The sequence below is a fragment of the Cyclopterus lumpus genome, chromosome 16 (assembly GCF_009769545.1).
Source record: "Cyclopterus lumpus isolate fCycLum1 chromosome 16, fCycLum1.pri, whole genome shotgun sequence".
Lineage (NCBI taxonomy): Eukaryota > Metazoa > Chordata > Actinopteri > Perciformes > Cyclopteridae > Cyclopterus > Cyclopterus lumpus.
Genome location: NC_046981.1, coordinates 147,372 through 163,694, shown reverse-complemented (window position 1 = coordinate 163,694; position 16,323 = coordinate 147,372). Strand labels below are relative to the sequence as shown.

The following is a 16,323-nucleotide window of genomic DNA, read 5'->3' as shown; positions in this document are numbered from 1 at the left end:
ACCCCTGATGCCGCAGGTCTCCTAACGCCTGATGCCGCAGGTCTCCTAACCCCTGATGCTGCAGGACTCTTAACCCCTGATGCTGCAGGACTCTTAACCCCTGATGCTGCAGGACTCCTAACCCCTGATGCTGCAGGTCTCCTAACCCCTGATGCTGCAGGTCTCCTAACCCCTGATGCCGCAGGACTCTTAACCCCTGATGCTGCAGGACTCCTAATCCCTGATGCTGCAGGTCTCCTAACCCCTGATGCCGCAGGACTCTTAACCCCTGATGCCGCAGGACTCTTAACCCCTGATGCTGCAGGACTCTTAACCCCTGATGCTGAAGGACTCCTAACTCCTGATGCTACATGACTCCTAACCCCTGATGCTGAAGGACTCCTAACTCCTGATGCTGCAGGACTCTCAACCCCTGATGCTGCAGGTCTCCTAACCCCTGATGCTACATGACTCCTAACCCCTGATGCCGCAGGTCTCCTAACCCCTGATGCCGCAGGTCTCTTAACCCCTGATGCTGAAGGACTCCTAACTCCTGATGCTACATGACTCCTAACTCCTGATGCTACATGACTCCTAACCCCTGATGCTGCAGGTCTCCTAACCCCTGATGCTGCAGGACTCTTAACCCCTGATGCTGAAGGACTCCTAACTCCTGATGCTGCAGGACTCTTAACCCCTGATGCTGAAGGACTCCTAACTCCTGATGCTACATGACTCCTAACCCCTGATGCCGCAGGTCTCCTAACCCCTGATGCTGCAGGACTCCTAACCCCTGATGCTGCAGGTCTCCTAACCCCTGATGCTGCAGGTCTCCTAACCCCTGATGCTGCAGGTCTCCTAACCCCTGATGCTGCAGGTCTCCTAACCCTGATGCTGCAGGTCTCTTAACCCCTGATACTGCAGGTCTCCTAACCCCTGATACTGCAGGTCTCCTAACCCCTGATGCTGCAGGTCTCCTAACCCCTGATGCTGCAGGTCTCCTAACCCTGATGCTGCAGGTCTCTTAACCCCTGATACTGCAGGTCTCCTAACCCCTGATGCTGAAGGACTCTTAACCCCTGATGCTGCAGGTCTCCTAACCCCTGATGCTGCAGGTCTCCTAACCCCTGATGCTGCAAGTCTCCTAACCCCTGATGCTGCAGGTCTCCTAACCCCTGATGCTGCAGGTCTCCTAACCCCTGATGCTGCAGGACTCTCAACCCCTGATGCTGCAGGTCTCCTAACCCCTGATGCCGCAGGTCTCCTAACCCCTGATGCCGTAGGACACTCAACCCCTGATGCTGCAGGACTCTCAACCCCTGATGCTGCAGGACTCTCAACCCCTGATGCCGCAGGTCTCCTAACCCCTGATGCCGCAGGTCTCCTAACCCCTGATGCCGTAGGACACTCAACCCCTGATGCTGCAGGACTCTCAACCCCTGATGCTGCAGGACTCTCAACCCCTGATGCCGCAGGTCTCCTAACCCCTGATGCCGCGGGTCTCCTAACCCCTGATGCTGCAGGTCTCCTAACCCCTGATGCTGCAGGTCTCCTAACCCCTGATGCCGAAGGACTCTTAACCCCTGATGCTGCAGGTCTCCTAACCCCTGATGCTGCAGGTCTCCTAACCCTGATGCTGCAGGTCTCTTAACCCCTGATACTGCAGGTCTCCTAACCCCTGATACTGCAGGTCTCCTAACCCCTGATGCTGCAGGTCTCCTAACCCTGATGCTGCAGGTCTCTTAACCCCTGATACTGCAGGTCTCCTAACCCCTGATGCTGAAGGACTCTTAACCCCTGATGCTGCAGGTCTCCTAACCCCTGATGCTGCAGGTCTCCTAACCCCTGATGCTGCAAGTCTCCTAACCCCTGATGCTGCAGGTCTCCTAACCCCTGATCCCGCAGGTCTCCTAACCCCTGATGCTGCAGGTCTCCTAACCCCTGATACCGCAGGTCTCCTAACCCCTGATGCTGCAGGTCTCCTAACCCCTGATACCGCAGGTCTCCTAACCCCTGATGCTGCAGGTCTCCTAACCCCTGATGCTGCAGGTCTCCTAACCCCTGATGCTGCAGGTCTCCTAACCCCTGATGCCGAAGGACTCTTAACCCCTGATGCCACAGGTCTCCTAACCCCTGATGCCGCAGGTCTCCTAACGCCTGATGCTGCAGGTCTCCTAACCCCTGATGCTGCAGGACTCTTAACCCCTGATGCTGCAGGACTCTTAACCCCTGATGCTGCAGGACTCTTAACCCCTGATGCTGCAGGACTCCTAACCCCTGATGCTGCAGGTCTCCTAACCCCTGATGCTGCAGGTCTCCTAACCCCTGATGCCGCAGGACTCTCAACCCCTGATGCTGCAGGACTCCTAATCCCTGATGCTGCAGGTCTCCTAACCCCTGATGCCGCAGGACTCTCAACCCCTGATGCTGCAGGACTCCTAATCCCTGATGCTGCAGGTCTCCTAACCCCTGATGCCGCAGGACTCTTAACCCCTGATGCCGCAGGACTCTTAACCCCTGATGCTGCAGGACTCTTAACCCCTGATGCTGAAGGACTCCTAACTCCTGATGCTACATGACTCCTAACCCCTGATGCTGAAGGACTCCTAACTCCTGATGCTGCAGGACTCTCAACCCCTGATGCTGCAGGTCTCCTAACCCCTGATGCTACATGACTCCTAACCCCTGATGCCGCAGGTCTCCTAACCCCTGATGCCGCAGGTCTCTTAACCCCTGATGCTGAAGGACTCCTAACTCCTGATGCTACATGACTCCTAACTCCTGATGCTACATGACTCCTAACCCCTGATGCCGCAGGTCTCCTAACCCCTGATGCTGCAGGACTCCTAACCCCTGATGCTGCAGGTCTCCTAACCCCTGATGCTGCAGGTCTCCTAACCCCTGATGCTGCAGGTCTCCTAACCCTGATGCTGCAGGTCTCTTAACCCCTGATACTGCAGGTCTCCTAACCCCTGATACTGCAGGTCTCCTAACCCCTGATGCTGCAGGTCTCCTAACCCTGATGCTGCAGGTCTCTTAACCCCTGATACTGCAGGTCTCCTAACCCCTGATGCTGAAGGACTCTTAACCCCTGATGCTGCAGGTCTCCTAACCCCTGATGCTGCAGGTCTCCTAACCCCTGATGCTGCAAGTCTCCTAACCCCTGATGCTGCAGGTCTCCTAACCCCTGATACCGCAGGTCTCCTAACCCCTGATGCTGCAGGTCTCCTAACCCCTGATGCTGCAGGTCTCCTAACCCCTGATGCTGCAGGTCTCCTAACCCCTGATACCGCAGGTCTCCTAACCCCTGATGCTGCAGGTCTCCTAACCCCTGATGCTGCAGGTCTCCTAACCCCTGATACCGCAGGTCTCCTAACCCCTGATGCTGCAGGTCTCCTAACCCCTGATGCTGCAGGTCTCCTAACCCCTGATGCCGCAGGTCTCCTAACCCCTGATGCTGCAGGTCTCCTAACCCCTGATACTGCAGGTCTCCTAACCCCTGATGCTGAAGGACTCTTAACCCCTGATGCTGCAGGTCTCCTAACCCCTGATGCTGCAGGTCTCCTAACCCCTGATGCTGCAAGTCTCCTAACCCCTGATGCTGCAGGTCTCCTAACCCCTGATACCGCAGGTCTCCTAACCCCTGATGCTGCAGGTCTCCTAACCCCTGATGCTGCAGGTCTCCTAACCCCTGATGCTGCAGGTCTCCTAACCCCTGATACCGCAGGTCTCCTAACCCCTGATGCTGCAGGTCTCCTAACCCCTGATGCTGCAGGTCTCCTAACCCCTGATGCTGCAGGTCTCCTAACCCCTGATACTGCAGGTCTCCTAACCCCTGATACTGCAAGGATGGGATGAGAATTGGGGATTTCTTGGCAAATGAGTCAAGGTTAGGTTACGTTTTTATAATTTCTTCAGTGAGAATTATTAATTTGTTTGTGATTTGCACACTGATAATTTCATCCATGATGATGTCAGCGTTGATTTTGACCAAAAGAAATAGGTTGGAGATGGAGGTGGAGCAAAAATAGAGCCTTAAACTTCTACCGAAGTAAAATGGTAGAAATCTGGCACATCTCGATTAATCGCTGAGTGTGCTGACACACGAAACAGGTTAGGACATCTTCAGTGACAGAAAGCAGTCAGTAAGAGGTGCGAGTCAGTCAGTCTTACCAACGTGGTCTTTGCCCATAGCTGCCAGTGTGAGGAAGAGGAACTCTCTGTACAAACTCCTGTCAAACACAAAACAGCCACAAACAAAGAATTAATAACATGCCATGTAATGTCACTTCACTGCATAAGAACGTAGACTTATTACCTATATTTACTCTTATTCAAAAACTGACCCCATTGGAAACCGTACAGTGGTGGAATGTCAGTGTAACCCCAGTCTAACCCAGTGTAACCCCAGTCCAACCCAGTGTAACCCCAGTATGAACCTAGTCTAACCCAAGTGTAACCCCAGTGTAACCCCAGTCCAACCCAAGTGTAACCCCAGTGTAACCCAAGTGTAAACCCAGTGTAACCCCAGTCCAACCCAAGTGTAAACCCAGTCTAACCCAAGTGTAACCCCAGTGTAACCCCAGTCCAACCCAAGTGTAAACCCAGTGTAACCCAAGTGTAAACCCAGTGTAACCCCAGTCCAACCCAAGTGTAAACCCAGTCTAACCCAAGTGTAAACCCAGTGTAACCCCAGTCCAACCCAAGTGTAAACCCAGTCTAACCCAAGTGTAAACCCAGTGTAACCCCAGTCCAACCCAAGTGTAAACCCAGTCTAACCCAAGTGTAAACCCAGTGTAACCCCAGTCCAACCCAAGTGTAAACCCAGTCTAACCCAGTGTAACCCCAGTCCAACTCAAGTGTAAACCCAGTCCAACCCAAGTGTAACCCCAGTCTAACCCAAGTGTAAACCCAGTATGAACCTAGTCTAACCCAAGTGTAACCCCAGTCTAACCCAAGTGTAAACCCAGTCTAACCCAAGTGTAAACCCAGTATGAACCTAGTCTAACCCAAGTGTAACCCCAGTCTAACCCAAGTGTAACCCCAGTATGAACCCAGTGTCACCCCAGTACAACCACAGTGTAGCCCCAGTATGAACCCAGTTTAAACCCAGTGTCACCCCAGTATAACCCCAGCACAACCCCAGCGTAAACCCAGTGCAACCCCAGTGTAACCCCAGTGTAACCCCAGTGTCACCCCAGTGTAACCCCAGTGTAACCCCAGTATAAACCCATCTTAAACCCAGTTTAAACCCAGTACAACCCCAGTGTAGCCCCAGTATGAACCCAGTTTAAACCCAGTGTCACCCCAGTGTAAGCCCAGTACAACCCCAGTTTAACCCCAGTATGAACCCAGTATAACCCCAGTATAACCCCAGCGTAAACCCAGTGCAACCCCAGTCTAACCCAAGTGTAAACCCAGTGTAACCCCAGTGTAACCCAGTATGAACCCATCTTAAACCCAGTTTAAACCCAGTACAACCCCAGTGTAACCCCAGTATGAAGCCACACCTCTGAGTCCAGGCGGAGCCCGGCTGTTTGGCCAGCGTATCCAGGAAGAGGGCGATAGCTTTGTGCACCTCGTTCATGCCGACCCAGCGCAGCACCTCCTCCAGGAAGGACAGCGTGAACGGGTGGTTGTGTCTACGCCAGCTGTAGCTCCTCATCGGGACGCCGCCTGGTGGGAGGAGGAGGCAGGTGGAATCTCATGAAAGAGTTAAACAAATTGGAAAGAGTTCCGTTCTTGTTCCTGAGTCTTTGTCTTACTGTGGATCCTCCAGAGGATGTAGAGGGGGGGCCACTGGTCTGTGTCGGGGGACAGAGTGTCCCAGAGGAGCCTCACCCTTACTGCCGAGTTCTCCAACTGGGAAACACACACAAGGAGAGAAACGGTGTTGTCGGCTTCACGGTCACCTCCACTTAGCTGACTTTATTCAAACTAGGATTTCTGTTGAGGAACATCCAGATTTCTTATATTCTGGCATGTTAATTAAAATAACAAATTGCCATTTAATGAATGTTGGTCTTTTAAATTTGAAGCAAATGTTTATTGTTTGTATTTTAATTGTGATTTTAGCTTTTGAGCAGTTTTTTGTTGTGAAAACTCTGACTGGCTGTTGGTCCAATACCAAAGGAAAAGGTTAACTGTCCTCTATGGACCACCACATCTGACTACGTGCTACCTGTGTGAACTGGCTGACCAGTGGGGAGGCCCTGACCAGCTGAAGCAGGTTACTGGGCAGACCGAGGCGCTGGAAGTACCACACCAGGTTCCAGAAGATGATGGAGTGGTTTTCCAGGAACTGAGGCTGGGCCAGGACCGCCTCGCCCTCGTTCTCAAGCAGACTCTCCAGCTCCTTCCTCAGGACCAGAGGGCTCAGGTAGGCCACTGTCACCTGGGGGGCGCCGCCCACAGAGGAAGCCTGAGGGTGGGTTCAAGACTGTCAGCGGGACGGGAAGTATGCAGACGAGAGGACGGAGGGACACATTTAAAGTGCACGTTACCGTGGTGGTTCTGCTGTTCTCTGAGTAGCTGCTGGTCTCGGAGCTCGAGTCTTCACTCAGACCGTTACACGGGTTTCGCAGGGAGGCCTCCTGACCACTGGGGGGCCTCACAGCGCTCTCCACCTCATCCTCCACGTTCCAGTTGGTGCGCTCCACACTCACAGAAGAGGACAAAGAAGAAGACTAAAATGGAGTGACGTATCTGATTGAGCTACAAATGATTTAGTTTTACATAACCAACAGTCCTTTCTTTAGACCCTCTCTGGAGGGGTTTTATTGACACACTTTGTATTACTACAAACTACTATGACTTACTACCATTAACTGCTACTAACTAATGACCTCCATTACAGGGAACATTTGACATGATGGTGGCACTGCAGAGGAAGTCAGTTATTAGGATTCATCCTTAGTGGAAGATGTACTCAGAATCCAGCATACTAAGAAGTATAATATATATAATAATAATGACTATCAGTATTGTGTGTTCACTGTGTTTAACTCTGTAACTCTGTTCATCTGGTCACATGACATCTATTGTTTCTGTCCATCCGGGGAGAGGGATCCTACCTTTTTTACCCTGAAAGGAGTTGGGAGTTTTTCCTGATCCGATGTGAGGTCCTGGGTCAGGGATGTCGTATATACAAATTTGTAATTTTGGACTATACAAAATGAACTGAATTGAACTACAGCTATCTAGATTTAATTCTGACATGTAGTAAAGTAGAAGTATAAAGTCGCTTGACATTGCAATCCTTTAGTAAAGTACAAGAACTTAAAATCTGTACTCAAGCACCGTACTTTACCGTACCGTAAAAAGAGACTTTCCACCACTGGGATTCACCGACTGAACCCTGGAAACGTGAAGGCAAACTGAAAGTGTGTCCCTTTGTCACAAAGCATCAACACCTGAGGGTGTAGTGACAGAACTGGTTCACAGGTTAGAGTCTGTACCTGCCAACAGGTCCCAGGTCACAGATCTCAGCATTCAGGAAGGGGACGAAGGATGCATAGCAGAACGGGCAGGACGAGTTCAGGTTGGAGTCGTCCGACGTCCATCCGGCCATAATCTCCTCGTCATAAACCAACGAGTTACAGCTGCGACACAGAGAGCAGCTGGACATCAACACCTGGACACACAGAAGGAGGAAGTATTCAGAAGTACTCATGCTACATGGTCAGAAACAATGGCGTAATACCGTCCAATCATTTCACTCGGCCTGAATTTCATTTTACAATTTTTTCTATCAGAGCATTTGATTTATTTTCTAAAGCTGTCAGATAAATGAAGTGAAGTAGAAAGTAAAATAGTAGTAATTGTATAAAATGAGGTAAAGTAGCTTGACTGGAAACAACAAATCTATCCAGGGCTCAATAAAACCTTTACGAACTGCTGGAGTCATTTCCTGACAGTGACCAATTTACCTCCAGCCCCGTTCCCTCTTGGTTGGCGTCCCAGGACTGTCGCAGAGGAAAGCCTGGATAGGGTGTGTCCGTCAAGTCAAGGTCACTTCCTACAGACAACGAACTCTGAGAGAAGATGACATGGATTGAGATTATGAAGCCAATAACTGTCAACACTTGTTGGACAGTAGGGGACAACATGATTCAGTTTAGCAAACTTTAGAGGTCAGATAAAAATCACAGTTCTTCTCTGATGCTTCAAGAGAGACCAATCAATCTGTACGTCTTCATCTAGAGACCAATCAAACTGTACATCTTCATCTAGAGACCAATCAACCTGTACGTCTTCATCTAGAGACCAATCAACCTGCACATCATCATCCTCTAGAGACCAATCAAACTGTACATCATCATCTAGAGAGCAATCAACCGGTACATCATCATCTAGAGACCAATCAACCTGTATATCTTCATCTAGAGACCAATCAACCTGTACATCATCATCATCTAGAGACCAATCAATCTGTACATCTTCATCTAGAGACCAATCAACCTGTACGTCTTCATCTCAAGACCAATCAACCTGTACGTCTTCATCTAGAGACCAATCAACCGGTACATCTTCATCTAGAGACCAATCAACCTGTACATTATCATCTAGAGACCAATCAACCTGTACATCTTCATCTAGAGACCAATCAACCTGTACATTATCATCTAGAGACCAATCAACCTGGACGTCATCATCTAGAGACCAATCAACCTGTACGTCTTCATCTAGAGACCAATCAACCTGTATGTCTTCAGCTAGAGACCAATCAACCTGTATTTAATCATCTAGAGACCAATCAACCTGTACGTCTTCATCTACAGACCAATCAATCTGTACATCTTCATCTAGAGACCAATCAACCTGTACGTCTTCATCTAGAGACCAATCAACCTGTACATCATCATCCTCTAGAGACCAATCAAACTGTACATCATCATCTAGAGAGCAATCAACCGGTACATCATCATCTAGAGACCAATCAACCTGTACGTCTTCATCTAGAGACCAATCAACCTGTATGTCTTCAGCTAGAGACCAATCAACCTGTATTTAATCATCTAGAGACCAATCAACCTGTACATCATCATCTAGAGACCAATCAACCTGTACGTCTTCATCTACAGACCAATCAATCTGTACATCTTCATCTAGAGACCAATCAACCTGTACGTCTTCATCTAGAGACCAATCAACCTGTACATCATCATCCTCTAGAGACCAATCAAACTGTACATCATCATCTAGAGAGCAATCAACCGGTACATCATCATCTAGAGACCAATCAACCTGTACGTCTTCATCTAGAGACCAATCAACCTGTACATCATCATCCTCTAGAGACCAATCAAACTGTACATCATCATCTAGAGAGCAATCAACCGGTACATCATCATCTAGAGAGCAATCAACCTGTACGTCTTCAGCTAGAGACAAATCAACCTGTACATCATCATCATCTAGAGACCAATCAAACTGTACATCTTCATCTAGAGACCAATCAACCGGTACATCTTCATCTAGAGACCAATCAACCGGTACATCATCATCTAGAGACCAATCAACCGGTACATCATCATCTAGAGACCAATCAACCTGTACGTCTTCATCTAGAGACCAATCAACCGGTACATCATCATCTAGAGACCAATCAACCTGTACGTCTTCATCTAGAGACCAATCAAACTGTACATCTTCATCTAGAGACCAATCAAACTGTACATCTTCATCTAGAGACCAATCAACCTGTACGTCTTCATCTAGAGACCAATCAACCTGTACATCATCATCCTCTAGAGACCAATCAAACTGTACATCATCATCTAGAGAGCAATCAACCGGTACATCATCATCTAGAGACCAATCAACCTGTACGTCTTCATCTAGAGACCAATCAACCTGTACATCATCATCCTCTAGAGACCAATCAAACTGTACGTCATCATCTAGAGACCAATCAACCTGTACATCATCATCCTCTAGAGACCAATCAAACTGTACATCTTCATCTAGAGACCAATCAACCTGTACGTCTTCATCTAGAGACCAATCAACCTGTACATCATCATCCTCTAGAGACCAATCAAACTGTACATCTTCATCTAGAGACCAATCAACCTGTACGTCTTCATCTAGAGACCAATCAACCTGTACATCATCATCCTCTAGAGACCAATCAAACTGTACGTCATCATCTAGAGAGCAATCAACCGGTACATCATCATCTAGAGACCAATCAACCTGTACGTCTTCATCTACAGACCAATCAAACTGTACATCTTCATCTAGAGACCAATCAAACTTTACATCATCATCTAGAGAGCAATCAACCTGTACGTCTTCAGCTAGAGACCAATCAACCTGTACATCATCATCATCTAGAGACCAATCAAACTGTACATCTTCATCTAGAGACCAATCAACCGGTACATCATCATCTAGAGACCAATCAACCGGTACATCATCATCTAGAGACCAATCAACCTGTACGTCTTCATCTAGAGACCAATCAACCTGTACGTCTTCATCTAGAGACCAATCAAACTGTACATCTTCATCTAGAGACCAATCAAACTGTACATCTTCATCTAGAGACCAATCAAACTGTACATCATCATCTAGAGACCAATCAAACTGTACATCTTCATCTAGAGACCAATCAACCGGTACATCATCATCTAGAGACCAATCAACCTGTAAGTCTTCATCTAGAGACCAATCAAACTGTACATCTTCATCTAGAGACCAATCAACCTGTACGTCTTCATCTACAGACCAATCAAACTGTACATCTTCATCTAGAGACCAATCAACCTGTACGTCTTCATCTAGAGACCAATCAACCTGTACGTCTTCATCTAGAGACCAATCAACCTGTACGTCTTCATCTAGAGACCAATCAACCGGTACATCTTCATCTAGAGACAAATCAACCTGTATGTCTTCAGCTAGAGACAAATCAACCTGTACTTAATCATCTAGAGACCAATCAACCTGTACATCATCAACTAGAGACCAATCAACCTGTATGTCTTCAGCTAGAGACAAATCAACCGGTACATCTTCATCTAGAGACCAATCAACCTGTATGTCTTCATCTAGAGACCAATCAACCTGTACGTCTTCAGCTAGAGACAAATCAACCGGTACATCTTCATCTAGAGACCAATCAACCTGGACGTCATCAACTAGAGACTAATCAACCTGGACGTCATCATCTAGAGACCAATCAACCTGTACGTCTTCATCTAGAGACCAATCAAGCTGTAAGTCATCATCTAGAGACCAATCAACCTGTACGTCTTCATCTAGAGACAAATCAACCTGCACGTCTTTATCTAGAGACCAATCAACCTGTACGTCTTCATCTGGAGACAAATCAACCTGCACGTCTTTATCTAGAGACCAATTAACCTGTAGGACATCTTCATCTAGAGACCAATCAACCTGTACATCTTCTTCTATTTTACTGGACTGCAGACACAATGAATGGTTTGGCCAACAATCAACTAAGGACTCCTTCCAATTTCTCATTTGAATTAATTCTAACTCAAATTGTGAGCGAAAGAATTGAAGTAAAATTGAATTGTGTGAATCCCGTTTGTAACCAAACATGTTTTTCCTTGAACATAGAAATCCATATGTCACAGTTGAGGGTAAATGAAAGTAAAGACAACACGTAGCAGTCAAACCTCTGAGGTAGCGCTGACCAGCCTCTCCTTGGCTTTCAGCAACGTTTCAGCCACTTGAGCTTTCCTGGACTGCCTCGGTTCAGACACCCTTCGTCCTGCCCCTCCTCCTGGTCTCCGGTCATCCACGCTGGCGGCTCGTCGAACAGACACTCTGTGTCTCGTCGGAGTGAGAAGCTGCTGGAGCTTTCCTGCCAGACCTCCTCGGGGAGGGGATGAGACGTTGTTGTAGTTCTCGTCCACGGCTTTATTCCTGCCAGCAGAGTCTCGTGTCCCTGCAGGTCTGAAGGTCAAAGGTCAACAGATGGACTCAAGCAGTGCCATGGTTACAGGACGTAGTGCTTGTGTGGAGTATTTTAAACAGCTCTTTTAACATAAATATGACATGAAGTTTCAATCTATTCTCAACACTTTCTTGCATCAGTGGAGGACATGAAAGGAAAATAATCTGTTTTTTCCAGGACAGGAATAAACTGCACCTTTCAAAGCACACTACAAATGATTTGGGGGGCCTTCAAACATCTGAAACAGATAAGTTATTAATCCAAGGCTATAAATATTAACGAAAGAAGGATCTATCAGGTTTGCCCTGGTCCAGCCCCTTGATATGCTGCTATAGGCTTATAGGCTGCTGGGGATGTTTTAGGATACACTGAGCACCTATCTCCTCTTCTCTCTCTCCTTATGGATGAATTTACATCTCTCCATTGCACCTTATTAACTCTGCTTCCTCCCCGGAGTTGTTGTGACTTCACGTCTCATAGGGTCCATTGGACCTGGAGGTGTCTGATACCTGGTGAACCGGCCTCCCATTGGCCCTGCTGATGCCCCGCCCCCCCTCCTCTCTACCTCCTTCTGTTTCATGGATTGGAGTTCCATTCATACATTCTGTCATATTCATGTAATGTGTTTATGTAACTCTGTAACTCTGTTCATCTGGTCACATGACATCTATTCATCTGTCCATCCGGGGAGAGGGATCCTCCTCTGTTGCTCTCCTGAAGGTTTCTTCACTTTTTTCCCTGTCAAAGGTTTTTTTTGGGGAGTTTTTCCTGATCCGATGTGAGGTCAAAGGTCAGGGATGTCGTATGTGTACAGATTGTAAAGACCTCTGAGGCAAATTTGTGATATGGGGCTATACAAAATAAACTGAACTGAAATCCATGGAAAGTTAATACAAGTTATTTCCAGTTTTCACTGACCTGCCGCCTCTTTCTGCCGGCTGGCAGCTGCAGTCCGGCTCAGAGTCGGCAGATTCTGCACAGTCTTTGTAGAAGGTGGAGAGGCAGACCTGACTCCGCCGGACCAGGAGGCCACCGGGGGGTGCCGCAGGCGTGTTGGAGGTGTCCCTGTGTCCCATCGGAGGCTTACAGGAGACGGAGTCACCGCAACCATTGGTCCCTGCATTACGGAGGATGGTCTTCGTGCAGAGCTTCACCTCTGAGGGACGGAGAGGACACAGACATTAAAACAGAATCCAAAACCCCCAAAACAGACCATTTACAATGGAAACAGGAGAGAAAAGAGCTGTCAATCAGCAAAAGAGGAAAGGTGACATCCTGTCACATGATCTGTTTAAATACGCCTGGGAGGTATTATCTTATTAAACTTATTTCTAAAGGAGAACTCTGAACATTGGATACATTTTTAAAAAACCTTGTAAGTTAAAGGTTTTTACAGAGGTAATGGTGAATCTGTCTTTGTATGACTCCATAAATCAGAAAGAAACTGTCAATCAACATTCAAAAATCCATTTTCACTATGATTTTAGAAATAAAATGTTTGAATCAGGCAGTGAGTGATATATGAATAAAAATCTCCATAACAACCTTCATAACACAGGAGAAAAGTTTTCCATCCACTAGTTTAAAACATGATAACACTGACCCTGGATATGAGATTAGATAACACTGACCCTGGATATGAGATTAGATAACACTGACCCTGGATATTAGATTAGATAACCCTAACACTGACCATAAACCGGTTCACGGTCTCTTACTGTCTGTCGGCGTCTTCATGCTGCTCAGACTGCTGCTCTTCAACAGCGAGCCCGTCAGAGACTCATGACTACAGCTCTCGGACATAACACTCCAACTGGATTGACGAATCAGAGTCAAGTGGGGGAGGGGCCTCTGGTCGGGGTCCATCGTCGCTTCTTTTAAAGAAGAACAGAATAAACTGGATTATGATGTCATTCATGTCCTTGTTTATTGAGGATTCCTACACATTTTCCCTTCTAAAATTGTAAAGTTTTCCAGAATAATGTGAGAACCTACAACACCTTGATTGGTGATGCACCATCATATCTTAAGGAGCATTTGGAGGACTTTCCACAGAACCCTCTTCTGTCATACTCCCGGAGTATACACTGTTAGTCAAAAGTTTCTACACCAGATGTCTAACTGACAGTGCTGTAGCTAAATTTAAAGAAGTGATTCCTTCTGCATTTGATTCAATACCACGTCTCAATGTGACGGAGGACTCCTGTGCTAACTTTAGTCCGTCCCAGATTGATCATCTTGTCGATAGTGCTACAGGCTCACTGAGAATGACACTAGACTTGATAGCCCCTCTGAAGAAAAAGACAGTGAGGCAAAGGAGGTTTGCTCCCTGGTAGAACCCTCAGACCCGCGACCTAAAGCAAACTTCACCAAAGCTTTAAAGCATATGGCGTTCCACCAATCTGGAAGAATCACGCTTAGTTTGGCGAGATAGTCTTAAAACATATAAAAAGGCTCTCCGTAATGCCAGAGCAGCCTATTACTTATCAGTAATAGAGAAAAATAAGAACAACCCCAGGGTTCTCTTTAGCACTGTAGCCAGGCTGCTTAAAGATGTGTTGCCTTTAATTGGCACCTCTCTGAAGGTAGCGCCATAGTAGCACTTAAATGTCTCTTACTGATGGCACTTTGTAGTTTAACTTTATTGAAGAAAGTGTACTTGTTTGATTCTTGTTGTTCTGAGTTTGGGCTCATGGGTTAATGCACTTATTGTAAGCTGCTTTGGATAAAAGCGTAATAATCAGGTCGTGGGTGGGAGAGCCTTTTCCTGGAAGGAATAGAAGTTCAGTCTTGTCTGGGTTAATTTTCAGTTGGTGTGCGGACATCCACTGAGAGATGTCAGTCAGACATCCACTGAGAGATGTCGGTCAGACATCCACTGAGAGATGTCGGTCAGACATCCACTGAGAGATGTCAATCAGACATCCACTGAGAGATGTCAATCAGACATCCACTGAGAGATGTCAGTCAGACATCCACTGAGAGATGTCAGTCAGACAGGCAGAGATTCGTGCTAATCAACCCTGACTAGACTGAACTACTTCTCCTTCCAGGGAAAGGCTCTCCCACCCACGATCTTCAACAACTCTGTGTTGGCCCCGGCCCCCCTGTAGGTTCATGCTGCACAACACCCTGTAGGTCCATAATACACAACACCCTGTAGGTCCATGATACACAACACCCTGTAGGTCCATGATACACAACACCCTGTAGGTCCATGATACACAACACCCTGTAGGTCCATAATACACAACACCCTGTAGGTCCATGATACACAACACCCTGTAGGTCCATGATACACAACACCCTGTAGGTCCATAATACACAACACCCTGTAGGTCCATGATACACAACACCCTGTAGGTCCATGATACACAACACCCTGTAGGTCCATGATACACAACACCCTGTAGGTTCATGATACACAACATCCTGTAGGTCCATGATACACAACACCCTGTAGGTCCATGATACACAACACCCTGTAGGTCCATGATACACAACACCCTGTAGGTTCATGCTGCACAACACCCTGTAGGTCCATAATACACAACACCCTGTAGGTCCATGATACACAACACCCTGTAGGTTCATGCTGCACAATATCCTGTAGGTCCATGATACACAACATCCTGTAGGTCCATGATACACAACACCCTGTAGGTCCATGATACACAACACCCTGTAGGTCCATGATACACAACATCCTGTGGGTCCATGATACACAACACCCTGTAGGTCCATGATACACAACATCCTGTGGGTCCATGATACACAACACCCTGTAGGTCCATGATACACAACACCCTGTAGGTCCATGATACACAACATCCTGTGGGTCCATGCTACACAACACCCTGTAGGTCCATAATACACAACACCCTGTAGGTCCATGATACACAACATCCTGTAGGTCCATGATACACAACACCCTGTAGGTCCATGATACACAACACCCTGTAGGTCCATGATACACAACACCCTGTAGGTCCATGATACACAACATCCTGTAGGTCCATGATACACAACACCCTGTAGGTCCATGATACACAACATCCTGTAGGTCCATGATACACAACATCCTGTGGGTCCATGATACACAACACCCTGTAGGTCCATGATACACAACATCCTGTGGGTCCATGATACACAACACCCTGTAGGTCCATGATACACAACATCCTGTGGGTCCATGATACACAACACCCTGTAGGTCCATGATACACAACACCCTGTAGGTCCATGATACACAACATCCTGTAGGTCCATGATACACAACACCCTGTAGGTCCATGATACACAACACCCTGTAGGTCCATGATACACAACATCCTGTGGGTCCATGATACACAACATCAGGAGAATACGTCCCATTTATAAAGCAGTACAGGATCTGGTCCAGGTTCATGGGTACA

General features: G+C 47.4%; 1 protein-coding gene across 6 annotated transcripts in view; it reads right to left on the bottom strand.

Moving 5' to 3' along the window:
- LOC117745830 (DENN domain-containing protein 4B-like) overlaps window positions 1-16,323 on the bottom strand; it is a 68,419-nt gene that overhangs the window by 3,624 nt on the left and 48,472 nt on the right. For 2 of the 6 annotated variants that reach the window (XM_034554374.1, XM_034554373.1), the window contains 12 exons: window positions 13,627-13,782; window positions 12,827-13,064; window positions 11,628-11,907; window positions 7,908-8,012; window positions 7,437-7,612; window positions 7,294-7,336; window positions 7,053-7,103; window positions 6,483-6,665; window positions 6,161-6,400; window positions 5,745-5,841; window positions 5,490-5,655; window positions 4,153-4,211 (listed from right to left, as the gene is read on the bottom strand). In XM_034554374.1, the coding sequence (XP_034410265.1) occupies window positions 4,153-4,211; window positions 5,490-5,655; window positions 5,745-5,841; window positions 6,161-6,400; window positions 6,483-6,665; window positions 7,053-7,103; window positions 7,294-7,336; window positions 7,437-7,612; window positions 7,908-8,012; window positions 11,628-11,907; window positions 12,827-13,064; window positions 13,627-13,782 (1,794 nt within the window). Of the gene's footprint in view, window positions 1-4,152; window positions 4,212-5,489; window positions 5,656-5,744; window positions 5,842-6,160; window positions 6,401-6,482; window positions 6,666-7,052; window positions 7,104-7,293; window positions 7,337-7,436; window positions 7,613-7,907; window positions 8,013-11,627; window positions 11,908-12,826; window positions 13,065-13,626; window positions 13,783-16,323 lie in introns of those variants that run through there. The other 4 variants (XM_034554376.1, XM_034554377.1, XM_034554375.1 and 1 more) reach the window with 3 other exon arrangements.